General features: G+C 34.7%; 1 protein-coding gene across 1 annotated transcript in view; it reads right to left on the bottom strand.

Moving 5' to 3' along the window:
- The window catches only part of LOC128209612 (uncharacterized), a 29,232-nt gene extending 17,135 nt beyond the window's left edge, over window positions 1-12,097 (bottom strand). The window contains exon 1 of the mRNA XM_052913713.1: window positions 11,563-12,097. Within this exon, the coding sequence (XP_052769673.1) occupies window positions 11,563-11,888 (326 nt within the window). The 5' untranslated portion in view covers window positions 11,889-12,097. The remainder of the gene's footprint in view (window positions 1-11,562) is intronic.
- Window positions 12,098-16,223: the final 4,126 nt, after the last annotated feature.

The following is a 16,223-nucleotide window of genomic DNA, read 5'->3' as shown; positions in this document are numbered from 1 at the left end:
TAGTTAGGTCTTGGTGGGATTATATAATCATGTAAGTGCTCTAACATGTGGTTTACCTTCTCAACATGTGTTTTTTATTAACACGTTTATAATCTAAACTTTTTATAAACATTTTTAGATCAAATCACGTTAAAAAACGGAGACCGAACATGTGCTTACACTTCGCATTTGTACCATATGCCTAGTTTCAGCAACGGCTTATCAGCTAGTAAATCACTTAAACATGTAACTGTTAATCTCTCTTTGCTAGATATATATGTTTATTCCCTCCTTTAAAATACGATTTTTAACAAAGATGGTATTAACAATGAATCAATACACAATATACATTAAAAGGTACATGGAATATATATAATTTGTATTATAAATACATGTGTATACATATATATGTAAATATCCACATATATATGTATATAATTGGATAAGGGCATGGTACATGATAATGAATTAAAGAGTTATATTATGTACAATTATCAAGAACAGGTTAGATATGTATTTTTATGTTCATAATTATAGCTCAGTAATCAAACTTTGCCGAAATGAAACACAAGAATCTTTAATTCTTCTATTTCATAGTAATATACTAAACATATTTAACTTTACTAAATGCTTTTCTCTTATCAAAGTTTTTAAGACAGAATACATATTTATTAATGTTAATTGGCACAATACGTTTTGATCAAACCAAGACAATGATACAGAACGGACTTCATGCATACGAATATTTCGAGCAATACCCTACATGGAAAAGTGTTGTAGTGTCAGACAATTGCACAGACAATTCTGAGTCTCATTCAGAACAGCACAAAAACAAATTCTATGCACTCTAACTGCACTCGATTAACTATATAGTGCTGAACACATTTTTATTGCTAAAATAAGATCATTATGATTTGTTTTACTAGAGAGTAGATGCGTTGTGTGTTATAATATCGTATCGTTGTGGACAAGGGATAAACTTACAAGACTAAACATAATTGAATAAAACAATGAAGCAAATGTTAATTATTTAACTTTTTAATTATGAAGTCGATACTTTTATTGCATTATTATCTTAACATTTTCACCATTCAATAAACTAAACAGATTGACAGAAATTGACACATTCTGTCTTCTTTGTTTGTAATAGGGGTGCAACAAAAAAAAAAAAATGATATTAGAATATTCGGTCACTTTTTCGATCGTATATTTTCGACTATTCGATTAACATATGAATCTTTTATAAGTTGTTGTTAACTGTTATTTATTCGCTGAGGTAGTATCCAGGGCCTTTTTCTCCGTCTTGGAAGACGATACCCGGCTTCTTTGCACTTCCCCAAACGACAGACCCTGTTTTTTCCCCCAAATTAGCGTCTGAAATTCCCCTCTTCGGAAAAAAATCTTAGAAAAATCAATACATTTTTAACAATAAAAAAGAACATCGATGTTTTTCAATTCCACTGCGTTCTTATCTGATAAAAGGGCGAGGATAGTTTTAATATAATAAAAACGAAAACAGGCATGGATTCCTTCTATCCTTAATTGGTCATTAAAATGTTCCGCTAATGATTAAAACTTGTTGCATATCACTTGTCTAATGGCGAGTTATTGTAAAATTTAGGTTACTGTTTATAGTACCCGACGAAGGGCCCCTCAATAACATATGACGCGCGTGCAGTGTTTTGTTCACCCTTTTCACGCATCTGACATTATGGGCCAATCGTTGTAAAAAAACGAACTTTATTCGCCACTTCTTAGTTATTGGTCCAAAATACAACACAACAACAGGCAAACTATTTATTAAGTTAAAACAACATTCGAACTTTCGATCGAATATTCGTTTGCATCCCAATGGGTAACTATTACACTGGACATTTCCTCCATATACTTTTGTACTTTTTGTGGTTATTACGTCGCGTTCGTTTGCCATTAAGAGTTTCATGGAGTATCTTCATCTCCGACAGTGCGGTAACGACGACAGGCGAGCGGAAGGCTTAACATCAAAACTACATGTGAAAAAGAAGCCAGAACGCTCACATATCTAAAACAACGTAAACTAACTTTTAATTATACCCTCAGCCTATTGATCAAGCTCTAACCTTTAATCGTGTATGTTGCATTCAATATCTTTATGATTAGCAATCCAAGTATCAGAGATCGCATATTACATAGTGCCGGGTGAATACTCTGATACCTACTTTGTATCCCGTAGAATGTTGCCAAGCAACACTGCGGTGAAAGCTTTCGTTAGGGATCCTATGCCGAACAGTGTGCTGGTTGTCACGTGACGATTGGTATCTAGGTTGGCCAGCCCGAAACCCTTTGTCCACATCTCGCCGTTCTTGACCACTGCCAGAGTCAAACCAGGATTGTCTCGGCAATCCATAACATTACTAATAAAGTCGGTTATATCAGTTTCTTGTTCAAATGTAAAGAATGCCACACTATATTTTTGACTGAAGTGCATTGTCGCGAATATTACCACTATTAATAATTGTAGACATGTTGCTAATCTAGCCATCATTTTGTGTTATTTTCCCCATACGATATCGCGTGAGCAAAAAGGTTGTCCGGTTTGCCTATTTCTGAAATTTAACCCATTGTTATATGATGTGTGATGGAATAAATCACTTAATGCCAATTTTTATTATAATAGATAATTTTATAACGATCCGACACTAATCTACCTTCTTAAAAAGAATCTTAATTCGCAATAAAACATAAGAAAGAGGAGAGTGTGATACAAGAGCCAGGTATAAACATTCTGAAGGAGCAATCATGTCTGGGTAGCTGTCGGCCTACACAAGCCGCAGAGGTTGTTATTCATAGTCTCAAGTTTTTAGGCGGTATTAGAAAGTTTTAATGGCTGAGATCTTAAATTTGCAGCTTATAGCACAATAAGGCAGCCCTCAAGCTAAATCGGCCGTGCTGTCACTGAATGCTTTGGTTTTCATTTCAACTATAAGTGCGATGTCCCAAACCCCATTTAAATCCAAACCACGTAATACACGTTTAAACTCAATCAACGTTATACTTTTTTTAAACCCAATCCATGTTTTACCCGTTTAACAACGTTATACTCGTTTAAAACCAATCACCATTATATCCGTTTAAACCCGATCACCATTATACTCGTTTAAACCCGATCACCATTATACTCGTTTAAACTCGATCCATGTTTACCCGTTTAACCCAAACAACGTTATACCCGTTTAAAAAAAAAACACCCGATCGACGTTTAAATCGTTCAAACTCAATCTACGTTAAACTCGTTGTAAATCAAACAGCGTTATACTCGTTTAACCAATCCACGTTTACCCTTATAAATACAATCGACATTTTACCAAATCCACGTTTACCTGTTAAAACCCAATACACGTTTTAGCCAATCCACATTTTAGCCGTAAAAATCGAATCCACGTTATACCCAATGCACGTTTTAGCCGTTTAAACCGTATCCACGTTATACCAAATCCACGAAAAATGAAGCGTTTATCACTCAGCTACAAGGACTGATAATACTTTGTATGGATATTTTAACATTTAAATACTTTGATTGCATTACGATATAATGCGATCAACCAATCACACAACAACCCTTTGGCGAATCGCGTTGCTTACTAGGTTCAAAATTGTGATCTTCAAAGATGTTATTTGAGCAAATATCAACATTTGTTGAAGGGTACCATCTGTCAGTTTTAACACTCTTTATGATTTGCTACTCTTATTTTTTAATAAAAAATAGGAATAAGTGCATTTTACAAACCATGAACGAGTCCTTTTAAAACAATGAATGCAAAAAGAGGATTTAGGAAATTTGCCAAATATCATTATTAATTAAAATATCATAATAACATAATACATGGATATCAAATGTACATTGTAATATATTATACCTCACATAAATGTGTCCCTTCTTTGTATATATAAACTCGATCGGTCCGTATATCACTGTATTTTGATAAAATCCAGTTTTATGACGTCACCGGTCCATATCATATTTTTGGTCGGTCCGGACCTCGCCAAAAATGTAATATGGACCGATGACGTCAAGCAACTGATAGGTGCGGCTTGCTTTTTTTCACAACGACGTAGATTTGTCGCAAGTAAACATTATTAGCTTTGTTGAATAAAACACATCTTAAGTGCATTAAAAATAATTATTGGTTCTATAAAATGTTCGGTATAATATAAGAAATATAACACACCACTTCGGGCCATATGATATGGCATTATAAGGACCGGTCAGTCAGCCCCCGAAGGTGAATGGACCTCGGCTAAGGCCTCGGTCCATATACAATTTCGGGGGTTGACTGGCCGGTCCTTATAATGACCCTCAGTGGTGTGTTATAGTTCTTAAATAACATTCGTAAAGTTCAGAAATATTGCTGAATGAAAAATTTCATTTTTGGGGTAATTTTTTTTAAAAGATATGAACAAAATTTGGAATTTCTGAAATTTGCCACTATTGAAATAAATATGAAAATATCACATGAGCACGTTATTTTAATTTTTATTTTATCTCTTAAAGTTTCGGTGGTACGCCCTCATCAGTAGATAAATAAACAATCAAAGAAAGGTAAAATCATCGACGTCAAACACTGTTTAATGACGGCACGTCGTTTAGCGGCAAAACCAATGACGATGATAAAAACAGAAATATGTGAGAGACACATGCATATAAACATGACAGTATTTAAAATCACAAGTGATACAATAGCCTTTTAAAAATGCGTAATACATATAGTAATAGGCAAACATAATACAATGTGGAGTCTGACTAGTGTTGGGTTGGAAGTTGACAAGGATCCGTGGTATGAATGAGATTCCGAAAGATGTCAAAGTTAATGCATTACTTTGTCAAGATGTACCATTTACGTTTTTACTTTATTCGGGAATGTTGGGATAAGGGTGAGGTTGTGCACGCAAACTGGTTTAAACCCCAAGTAAATTTACATTTTACTGACTGTTCCAAGGCAGTAACTAACAATCCTTAATAAACACACCTACTTTTTATATAGTATATATGCACTGTGTTGTATGTGGAGTTTTATGTTGTTGTTTCATGTTTCTTGTTTGTGATTTTTTTTTGTTATATGTCTTTGGCGTTTACCCTGTGTCATTAAATGGGGTTTATGTTTAAACTTTTGGCTAGTGAGCTTGTTACTGTAGATTTTCATATAAGTTTTGGACCGAAGAATATAGAAACATATCAAACGCTCAGTTTGAATAACGTAAGAAGCTCTCAAGTTCGGATGCCGTTTTCTGTTTGAAAATTATCATATAGCACCTTTTCTTTAAAGGAAAACACCTATATGCAGCATGTATTGATATGTCCAAATGTTTGCCAGCGTAAATTGAAATGCTATGTGATACAAGGTTTATAAATAACTTGGTTTACTGGGTAAAATGTTAAGGATAATCAAGAACATCAAGAACATCAAGAACATGTATGAAATGGTATTAGTACAGGTCCAGCACTGTAATAGTTACTCTTTTTCTTTGACATAGCGACCGGATTGAAGCAGGGAGAAATATCATCACCCATGTTTACCGAAGCTTTAGAATAACGTTTTCAATCAAGTCCGAACTTATTTTTATTTCTATATGCCGACGACATGGTTATACAAGCAGAACTCTTCAACGAAGTTTGAACAGACTATCTGATTATTGCAATAGTTGTGGTTTACAAGTCAATGTCGGTGAAAGTAAAATCATGGTTTTCAGAAAACGAAAGTTGGACATTTTACGATAAAGTAGTAGAAGTCTTTGAACAATTCACTTACCTAGGAATAGTATAAAAAAATTAAAGGACTATGAATTTAACCCATAGATCCATTTTGACTTTTTTGACGCCTTTGTTGGTTCGATTTTAAGCTAGGTGTGTGAAATTTTGGGATACTCCAATTCTAAAGAGTTAGAAAGAGTAAATTTGAAGTTTTGCAAATGCATGATATGTGTCAAGATTTCAACTATTTAAGAAAAAACAGAGCAGACGTTCTATGGATGTTCATGGAATATTACCATTACATATTATATGACAGACTTGAACGGTGAAATATTGGTTTAAAATCATATATATTAATAACTGTGAAATTAAGACACTTTATGATGCATTTGTTGCTGACAACAAGATTAGATAGTAAGATAACTGGCCGTCAAGGGTAAAGTACCTTCTCTAAAATCAGGAAGTTTCGGGAATGTAGGAGAAATCCATCCACTATAAATCCTGACTGTTTTGCTCAATTATTAAAGCAGCGGCTTGCTGATAATTTAGTCAAGAATGGCACATTTGCCTGCGAAGTAATAGCATATTTTTGTCTTTATAAATATGTTAAACCAAATATTGGATATAAACAGTATTTTGGCGTTATAAACTCAAGGCGTTAACGACATGTGATGATTCAACTACGACTATAATCTCATAAACTCTGAATTGAGACTGGTCGTTACGGGAGAAAATGAGAAGAAAGACATGATCGAATATATGTATTTTGTGATGGCAGGGACCTTGAAGATAAGTTTCACTTCATTCAAGTGCGTTATAAATAATAAATTAACAAAAAGATACTTAAGTCGTTATTATTGGCAGACTCTTAGTATGTTTAAGCTCATAGGTATGTTACAAATTGAAAACAAAAATGAATTAAACAACCTTTTTTGTTGAATTAATTGCGCAATTAAAATGGAAAATAATTTGCTTTAAACCCTAGATAAAATACAGTATCCTTTTACGTTGAATATATATATGTTATAAGAATATTAAAATAAAAGGATAAATGGTTTTGAACTATTTATAAATACCATCCAAATGGATTTTCTTGTATTGTTGATTTTTTGTGTGCATGCGTGCGTGCGTGCGTACGTACATATGTATGTATGCATGTATGTATATGTGTTTATGTATGCATATATATGTATATATATTTGTAGTCTAAATCAAAATAAACGTCTGTTCTGTTTTGCTATATGGAGCAAGTCAATAAAGCCTGGTCAGAGTCAATGTCAATTCCAATTAAGAAAAAAAGACTATAGTGTCTTGAAAAGATTTAAACTTGTTCAATGTCATTTGTTTATTCGCCAGTTATTGTAAAACTACGGTTACTGTTTAAAGAACCATTATAATATATGGCGCGCGTGCATTTTTTTGTTCACCCTTTTTACGCATCTGGCATTATGGGCAAATCTTTGTAAGAACAAGACAAAAGAACTTTATATACTACAACTCCGTTGTAGATGATAATATTATTAAATTATTTATTTAACAAAACAACAACGAATATTCAAATATTGATTTTGACTTTTGAATACCAAACGTTCGATCGAATATTCAAATATTCGTTTGCAGGCCTAGTTTTAAATCATTGTCAAAATGGGGTTTGGAATTGAATTACGTTTTAATTATTAGTTAACTTTACACAATAAAGAATTGTTTCAAATTCACTTTGTATTATACGTAAAGGAACAAAACAGACACACATCAAATTAATCCTTATATGCCAATAGAAGGTAAAACATTGCACCGTCCATGCTATCGTCAGGGGTTTTCTTCCATTCTGTTTGTTATGTACATGAAGGGAATGGGGGGGGGGGGGCTATTGAAATAACTTGGCATAGATATTCTGATCAACACATGTAGCGTTCAAGAGTCGCATACCTAACTCAATGGTCAATGTCACTCCATGATTTTTGGAATGCTGTATGTATGCATATTAAGTGAAGGTCGTCGTGTTCCGACTGTAATTGCCTAGATTTTATCCTTACCTCGAATGTAAAGGCCATTCTTAGATGTCAATTTGTACGCAATGTTGTATATCTGCAAATAGGTTTATGAAACTTTGCACAGGATGTTCAGCATATAAATGCGACATGTGGCGTGCAACCCCGAAGTTTATGGTCGCACTTAAAAGGCTGATTTTATGCATATAGATAACATTAATAAATATAACAAAAACTAAATGCAGTTTATACTTTCTTTATGGCGAAAGTGTCAATACATATCTTCAAATATTAAACATTGTATTGTTACAAGTTTATATGAGGAATTGATAAATCCATACACACAATCATCATTTGTCCTCAGCAGTGTTTAAATATAATGTTAAATGACATTCTTTGTTTAGATTCGACTTCAGCCAAATCTCGTGATGGTCTTTAAAACCAATACTTTGAAGGATCTGACTATTCACAAGGATGAAAATGGAAACGAATATGTATCTTTTTCGGAATTGAAAATCAAAACGAATCGATATTGCCAAAACTTCTAGACAAGGGTTGTCTGAAACAGATGGAACAATAGAGTATGATTTAGATGCTGACTTTATTATTAAAGCCGCACTCTCACAGATTGAACGTTTTGACAACTTTTTTTATGTTTTGTATTAGAACGAGCCATTTTTTTGCGAAAATGCATGGAAACCATTTTATAAGACTGCTGACAAAAAAATTGATTGCAGATTTTTATATCTAAGTTCGAAAATTGATGTGTTATGCATTTTTCTTAAATCGTTAGTAACGGTTTAAGCCATAAAACATAAATTTTCGAACGGAAATATGAAAATCTGATCTTTTGTCAGCAATCTTTTATCATTGGTTTGCAGATAATTACGCAAGATGTTGCTCTTTCCAAGACATAAAAATAACGGTCTGTGAGAGTGCCGCTTTAAAGATATCCAAGAAGCTTTTCAAACAAGTAGAGAAATACCCATAAAGCTTAAACGTCACTCAAAAACAGAAAACAAGACGAGACGCCACATATAGTGGAAGAAATTTGAAATCAAAGGCATGAACGGGATTTATGTTTCTGCTTTCGACTACTGGACTTGTTTCTGTAGGCAAAACATCCCATGGACAAAACCTCCTACACCATTTTAACAGGGTTGACGAAACAGTCCATATTATTTTGAAACTTAAGGCCCATTTACAGTTAGGTAACAATCAATGACATTTATAAATCATTTAATAATTTGTGAAAAAAAACATCTTTGTTCTTTTGTTCATACTGACAAACATTTATGGACTCTTATATCCAGGATAGGGTATTGTGTCCATCATGTCAAAATGATCTGGGGTATATTGTTCAGCTTATCGAAATAATGTGGGATGTTTTGTCCTCCTTATCGAAATAATGTGGGAGGTTTTGTCCTCCTTATCGAAATAATGTGGGAGGTTTTGTCCATCTAGTCAAAATGACATTGGCATTGACATTTTGTACATGAGAGGTTTTGTCCTGTTTTTGTAGTGTTTCATATAAATGTCCGTCAACATAAAAGTAAGATTGGTGTTTATTGAATCATATACAAACTCTACTAATTATATCTATGTTATGCATGTACTTTGAATATTAATCCGTCAACTTCTGCATTGTAGTGCGGGAAATGGCATTCGGCTCACTAGCAGCCCAGGTTAAGCAGGTATGTCTTGTTTGTTATTTTTCTACCGGTAAGAGTGTGTGATAAATAAAAATCTGACACTCGTTCTTAATTAATGCAAAATTTTATTCGATTCGTCCAAGAAATAGGGTCGCTTACTAACTAATTTTCTGAACTCATTGAATAAAAGTGTGTATTAAATGACAACTTAAATCAGATCAATTATATTAATTATCACGACTTATAAACAATTCAGAACACAACTCCGTTAAACCAAAGGCTCGCTTACTTAAACATTTTCGGAACTCGTTGAATAAAAATTATGACGGCTTGTAACCGATCCTACACTTATATGAACTTCAGTACCATGACAAAATATACAAAGAATTTATAGGACATATTAACGCTGTAAAACAGCTTTATTGAACATCCATCTATTAATATAGCTTGGCATTTATAAACATTCAAGAAATATTACACACCACTGAGGGTCATATGACATTATAAGGATCACACAGTCAGCCCCCGAAGTTGTATATGGACCGAGGCGTTAGCCGAGGTCCATTCACCTTCGGTGGCTGACTGGCCGGTCCTTTTAATGCCATATTGCCCGAAGTGGTGTGTTTATTATACCGAACACTTTTTTACCACCTAATCGTTTTAAAGTGCCTTTGGTGTGTTTTATTGAACAACTCTAATAATGTTTACTTGCGAAATAAAATGTCGTTGTGAAAATTACTAGCAACACTCACCAGTTTTATGACGTCAGCGGTCCATATTGTATGACGTCAGCGGTCCATATTGTTTTTTGGCAAGGTCTGGACCGGCCAAAAACATATATGGACCACTGACGTCATAAAATTTTTATTAAAATACATTGGTATACGGACCGATCAACTTCATATAATCAAAGAAGGAACACATTTGTGTAAGGTATAATATAACTCAAATATTCTGAAAGTAAATGGATATGTTTTACATTATGAACGATCAGGCCGTCGTCCTTCTATATCTGAACGCCTTCTGTTAATCGGTGTCAGTCTGTTTGATTTGAAAATCTATCAGAACAACGTCCGTGTCACTGTTAGGACTTTCATAATTTTGGACGATTTCAGCTTTCGATTACTGTTATACTGCCGGCAGCAATGAGCACGGTCGGCACATCATTTATGTAACACTGTCGGTAAAGATGGGTTATGTAATACTGCCGGCAGAGGGTAGTTATCAAACAGCAGATACATAATACTGCCGAGAGAGGGCATTGCCGGCATATATCAGTTAAGAAACAATGTCGGCACGCAGTTGTACAATACAGCCGTCTTGCATTGGTGTATAAAAATGGAAGCTTTGAAAAGAGGGGAGGATGGGTGCTATAAATGTATCTTTTTGGTGAAACTGCCAAGATAAGTTCTCATATTGATAATTAATTAGGGATTTGTGTCTTGGTGTTTCAAGTGTGTTAATAAATATAATACATGTAGTAGAAGAAAATTATATTGTGTTTATTTCTTTATGTTTGTGAAGTTCTCTAAGTAAACCGCTAGTGATTTATCTTAAGAAATATTTGTGTCTGCGAACTACTTGAGCGAACAAGGAATCATGAAAGGGATCTCTGCTCCCAGATTGGTTCTTGTTGTAGCAGAGGCCGATTTTGTAACAGGATGTCAAATAATATATGACGCATATGATGTCTGCCTACGATGATCTGTAAAGCTATGGATTGTGAAAATAGGAATACGACTTGCAATGGACATAATTGGCAACTCCGCTCACCATGTTACAGCTTGGTGAATCCTGCGTAAACAGAAATAAATACGAAACCCCAAAACATGTAATACCACAGGCATTGCCTCTGTATCATGTTTTTATATTTGTATTAGGATAAAAAAGTTTCTCGTTTAGCATGGTCTTAAAGTCGTGTTTGTTTGCCGTAAATAGCTTTCTGTGGTATCTTTATCACAGTCAGTGCAATAACGACGACAAGTGGAAGGCTTAAAGTCAAAACAACATTTTAACAAGAAGCAAGAACACTCACATATCTAAAACATCGCATACTATCATTTCATTATATCCTCAGCCTTTTTTATGAAGCTCTAGCCTTTAATCTTTTGTGTTTCATTCAAGAGTTGTATGATCAGCAGTCCAACTATTAGAAACCACATATGGCATATTACCGGGTGTAAAGATTTTATAAGATAACGCTGACACTTACTTTGTATCCCGTAGGATGTTGCCAAGCAACACTGCGGTGAAAGCTTTCGTTAGGGATCCTATGCCGAACAGTGTGCTGATTGTCACGTGACGATTGGTATCTAGGTTGGCCAGCCCGAAACCTTTTGTCCACATCTCGCCGTTTTTGACCACTGCCAGTGTCAAACCAGGATTGTCTCGGCAACCCATAACATTACTTATAAAGTCGGTTATATCAGTTTCTTGTTCAAATGTAAAAAATGCCACGCTATATTTTTGACTGAAATTCATTGTCGTGAATATTACCACTATTAATAAATGTAGACATCTTGCTATTCTAGCCATCATTTTGTGATATTTTCCCCCATAAGATATCGCTTGTGCACAAAGATTGTCCGGTTTGCCTATTTATGAAATTTAATCCATTTTTTATGATTTGTGATATAATCACTTAATGTTTATATGTAATGATATATAATCTGATAATAATCCGACACTACATCAATTTCAAATGCATCTTAGCTCGCAATTAAACATAAATAAAGAAAGATCGTGATACAAGAGCCAGGTATAAACATTCTGTAGGAGCAATTATGTCTGGGTACCTGTCTGCCTATAAGAGCCATAGAGGTTGTTATTCATAGCCTCACGTTTTCAGGTGTTATTAGAAAGTTCATGATCAGAACAGAACAGAACATACGATTATTGAGACAAAAACTATACTTATAGTTTTGCTCTATGAAGGCATGTGCTATGAAGTAAGCAAAAAGTGAAATATACACAAACAAAAATCGAAGGTAATTACAAGGGGATATTTCAGAAATTTGCGATTGACAGACATGGATTCGAACTCGGGTTTTCTCACGTGCTAGTCCAGCGTCTAACCACTAGACTTACTATCAACCTTTTAACTATCAACCCTTCAACTATCAACCCAAGAGTGGATATACATTATTGCATAAAAATGTTAATGGTACTCGAAGAGTAAGATAAAATTCGTTTTACAAAAGGGATCGTTTTAACAGGGATTAAATTTTCACTTCCGCTTCCCTTCAAGATGTAATTTAAATACTAAATAGTTGTAATAGCATTAACAACAAAACGGCATCTTTTGTTCATTATAATTTCAATTAGTGTTTTATTATTACTATTAAAACTCGAAATAAATGCAAACAGATGATTGAGTTGAAAACAGTAATGGCATTTGTATAACATTCCTCTAGGAATACTAAACATGGTATGACCTCAACATTAAATGGACATAAAAGCAATTTTGCACTTTCTTTAGCAATTCCATATATTATATATACTATATTTCTATATAAACTATTACAATAATATTAGTTATATAACATAATTCATCATCGATGACCAATACTGCCACCTTTGCTAACACTTTTAATATTACACAGCTAGATTTTTACTTTAAGTATGTCCAGTTTTAATGGTTGAGTTCTTGGCAGTTAAGGACACAATGAGGCAGTCCTCAAGCTAAATTGGCTCTGCTATCACTTAATACTACGGTTTTCAGTTGTAATATAAAATGCGGTGCTCCAAACTTTACAAAAAAGACAAATCAATAATAGACGATGTTAACGAGTATTCTGGTTGCGAACTCTTCAATAATCAAATACTTACGAAACAAGTTACATTGACTGAAGTTCAAGAAGCACAGAAATCTCCTGGGGTTGACAATATCCCGAACGAGCACGTACTCAAGGGAGGACAAATCATCCAGGAAGCGCTAGTACGGTTATTTAACGCAATACTATTCCATGAAAATGTACCGGGAACTTGGAAAACAAGCATTTTAGTACCACTCTTCAAGGGAAAGGGAAAAGAAAAAAACAGATACAAGCAGCTATCGGCCGATTTCATTAATTCCGTGTTTTTGTAAATTGATTGAAAAGATGCTTCTTTCAAGGATAAATACAAACACCAATGTGCATAGTCAAAAATTTCCATCAGCTCAGCAGCAAGGCTTCCAAAAAGATCTCAGTTGCATAACTACCTCGTTTAACCTTCAAGAGACGATCTACCATCAAATTGAAAGTGGAAGCAATGTCTACGTTGCCTGCTAGGACCAGAAAGCTGCCTTTGATTCCGTTTGGCACATGGGACTCTTCTTCAAGTTAGGCAAATTGGGGTACACTGGGAAATTTCTGAGACTCTTAATAAGCTCGTACAAGGACCTGAAATGTGTAATAAGAGTGCAAGGACTTAAATCAGAGCCGTTTGACGGTCTGCGTTCTGTTAGGCAAGGAGGGGTCCTGTCAACATTTTTGTATTTGGTTTACGTCGACCAACTTCTCGTCGACCTTGAACGAAGTATGGTTATGTCAGTCAAGGGAGGTAATCCATCGTTTGCGGATGATATCTCACTAGTATCAGTCACTCCCCTTAATCTACAACGCCTAGTAGACATTGTATACACATATTGCCAGAGCTGGAAAATTGAAGTCAATGTCAAGAAATCAAACACGGTTGTCTTTACAAAACGACGAACTGCACCACCAATTGGAATACTTTATGGAAACATGTACATTGAAGAATCAAGCTACGTAATTCACCTTGGTATAAGGCAGGACTATAATTTAAGATAAACCACTCGCATTGAAGAGAGATTACAGAAGGCGAGAAACGCATTTTATTCCATGGCTGCGCAGGGAGTTAGTCCCCATGGAATCTACCCACTGATCTCTATAGATCTATATAAGAAAATTGTCAAACCAATAGCATTATATGGTTGTGAGCTTTGGTGTAACATGTCTACGACAAATGCTTACTTAGTCAATAGATTTCAACACTTTATTGTAAAAAAGATACTGGGGTTTACGATATTGACTAGATCTGATATGTGTGAAGCGATAGTTGGCTTGCATAAGCTTAGTTGCGACATTGAAATTAGAAAGCTTCTGTTTTTGCACAAACTCCTGAGCTTAAATGTCCACTGCATTAGCAGAAATCTGTTTATTCGTAGGTATCTATTATATTTATCACAAGTTGGAACTCACATGTATGGCTTTGTACCTGATATATGTTTTATCCTATGCAAATATGGTTAACAGTCAACTGTTACGATGTGATTGTTAATCCATCAAAGCTGCCATGCAAATCAAATTGGAAGAGCCACGTTAAGACCTTAGTTTACCAGTTTGAAGAGAGCAAGTGGAACTCGCGTGTGCTTTGTGATGACAGTTTTCAATATTTTAGGGTTCTTCACCCAAACGTCCGTCCATGTATTGTATACAAAGCGTGTTTTCACAGCGGATACAGATGTATAATGAACACTATTTCAAGACATTGGTGCCGCAGCGTCAAACTCCAGCATAATATGTGCGATCAATGTTCTTTTCCAATGACAGATGTGCTAGTACATAGTGTACATGTATGCGTTGCGACATCGACATTACGCACGTCATTTATTGTGTGACATTCATGTTTTTGGGACGCAATTCCTAGCAGACTTATTGCATCTAGATGGAACTTTCTTTTTACTAAGACTCCTCGGTGCTCCTATCTTACCACTGTTGAATGAAGAGGAAAACCTTGTTTTCCTCAAACGATCATTTAAGTTCATCTTCGACTGTGTTAAAGTTCCCCATTAGGGAAGGTAATGCGTAGGGCACGCAAGACATGTTGCTGACGTTTATAGAAATATATACATGTATACATATGTAAATGCATGTACCTGACCGACACGCAAAAGCTGTACACATATTGTGTTAACTACATGTATGCTGCATTGTACATCACCATGTTGTTTTTTCTGTGTGTTTTTTTATTATTTAAACATTATGTAACCCTTCCATTTATAATATGTTTATTGTAATAATTTGTACATAACTTGTATATCTTCAGTAATGGAGGAAATAAAGAAGAAGATTCAATCCACGTTGTACTCGTTTAATCCCAATCTACGTTATTCTCGTTAAGATTCAATCCACGTTATTCTCGTTAAGATTCAATCCACGTTATTCTCGTTTAGATTCAATCCACTTTATACTCGTTTAAACTCAATTAACGGTATACTCGTTTAAACTCAATCAACGTTATACGCATTTAAAATCAATTAACGTTTTACTCGTTTAAACCCAGTCTACGGTATACGCGTTTAAACCTAATGTATATTTTATCTGTTTAACTCAATCAACTTTATACTCGTTGAAACCCAATCCACGTTAAACTCGTTTAAAACCAATCAGCGTTATATTCGTTTAAACCCGGTCCAAGTTTTAACCGTTTAAACATAATTTATGTTGAACTCGTTTAAGCTCAATCACCGTTATACCCGTTGAAACCAAATCCACGTTAAACTCGTTTAAACCCAATCAGCGTTATACGCGTTGAAACCAAATCCACGTTAAACTCGTTTAAACCCAATCAACTTTATACCCGTTGAAACCAAATCCACGTTAAACTCGTTTAAACCCAATTAGCGGTATACCCGTTGAAACCAAATCCACGTTGAACTCGTTTAAGCTCAATCACCGTTAAACCCGTTGAAACCAAATCCACGTTAAACTCGTTTAAACCCAATCAACTTTATACCCGTTGAAACCAAATCCACGTTGAACTCGTTTAAGCTCAATCAGCGTTATACGCGTTGAAACCAAATCCACGTTAAACTCGTTTAAACCCAATCAACTTTATACCCGTTGAAACCAAATCCACGTTAAACTC

Source organism: Mya arenaria, chromosome 11 (assembly GCF_026914265.1).
Source record: "Mya arenaria isolate MELC-2E11 chromosome 11, ASM2691426v1".
NCBI classification, from domain to species: Eukaryota; Metazoa; Mollusca; class Bivalvia; order Myida; family Myidae; genus Mya; species Mya arenaria.
The sequence above is the reverse complement of the archived record's forward strand: the minus strand, read 5'-3'. Positions and strand labels throughout refer to the sequence as shown.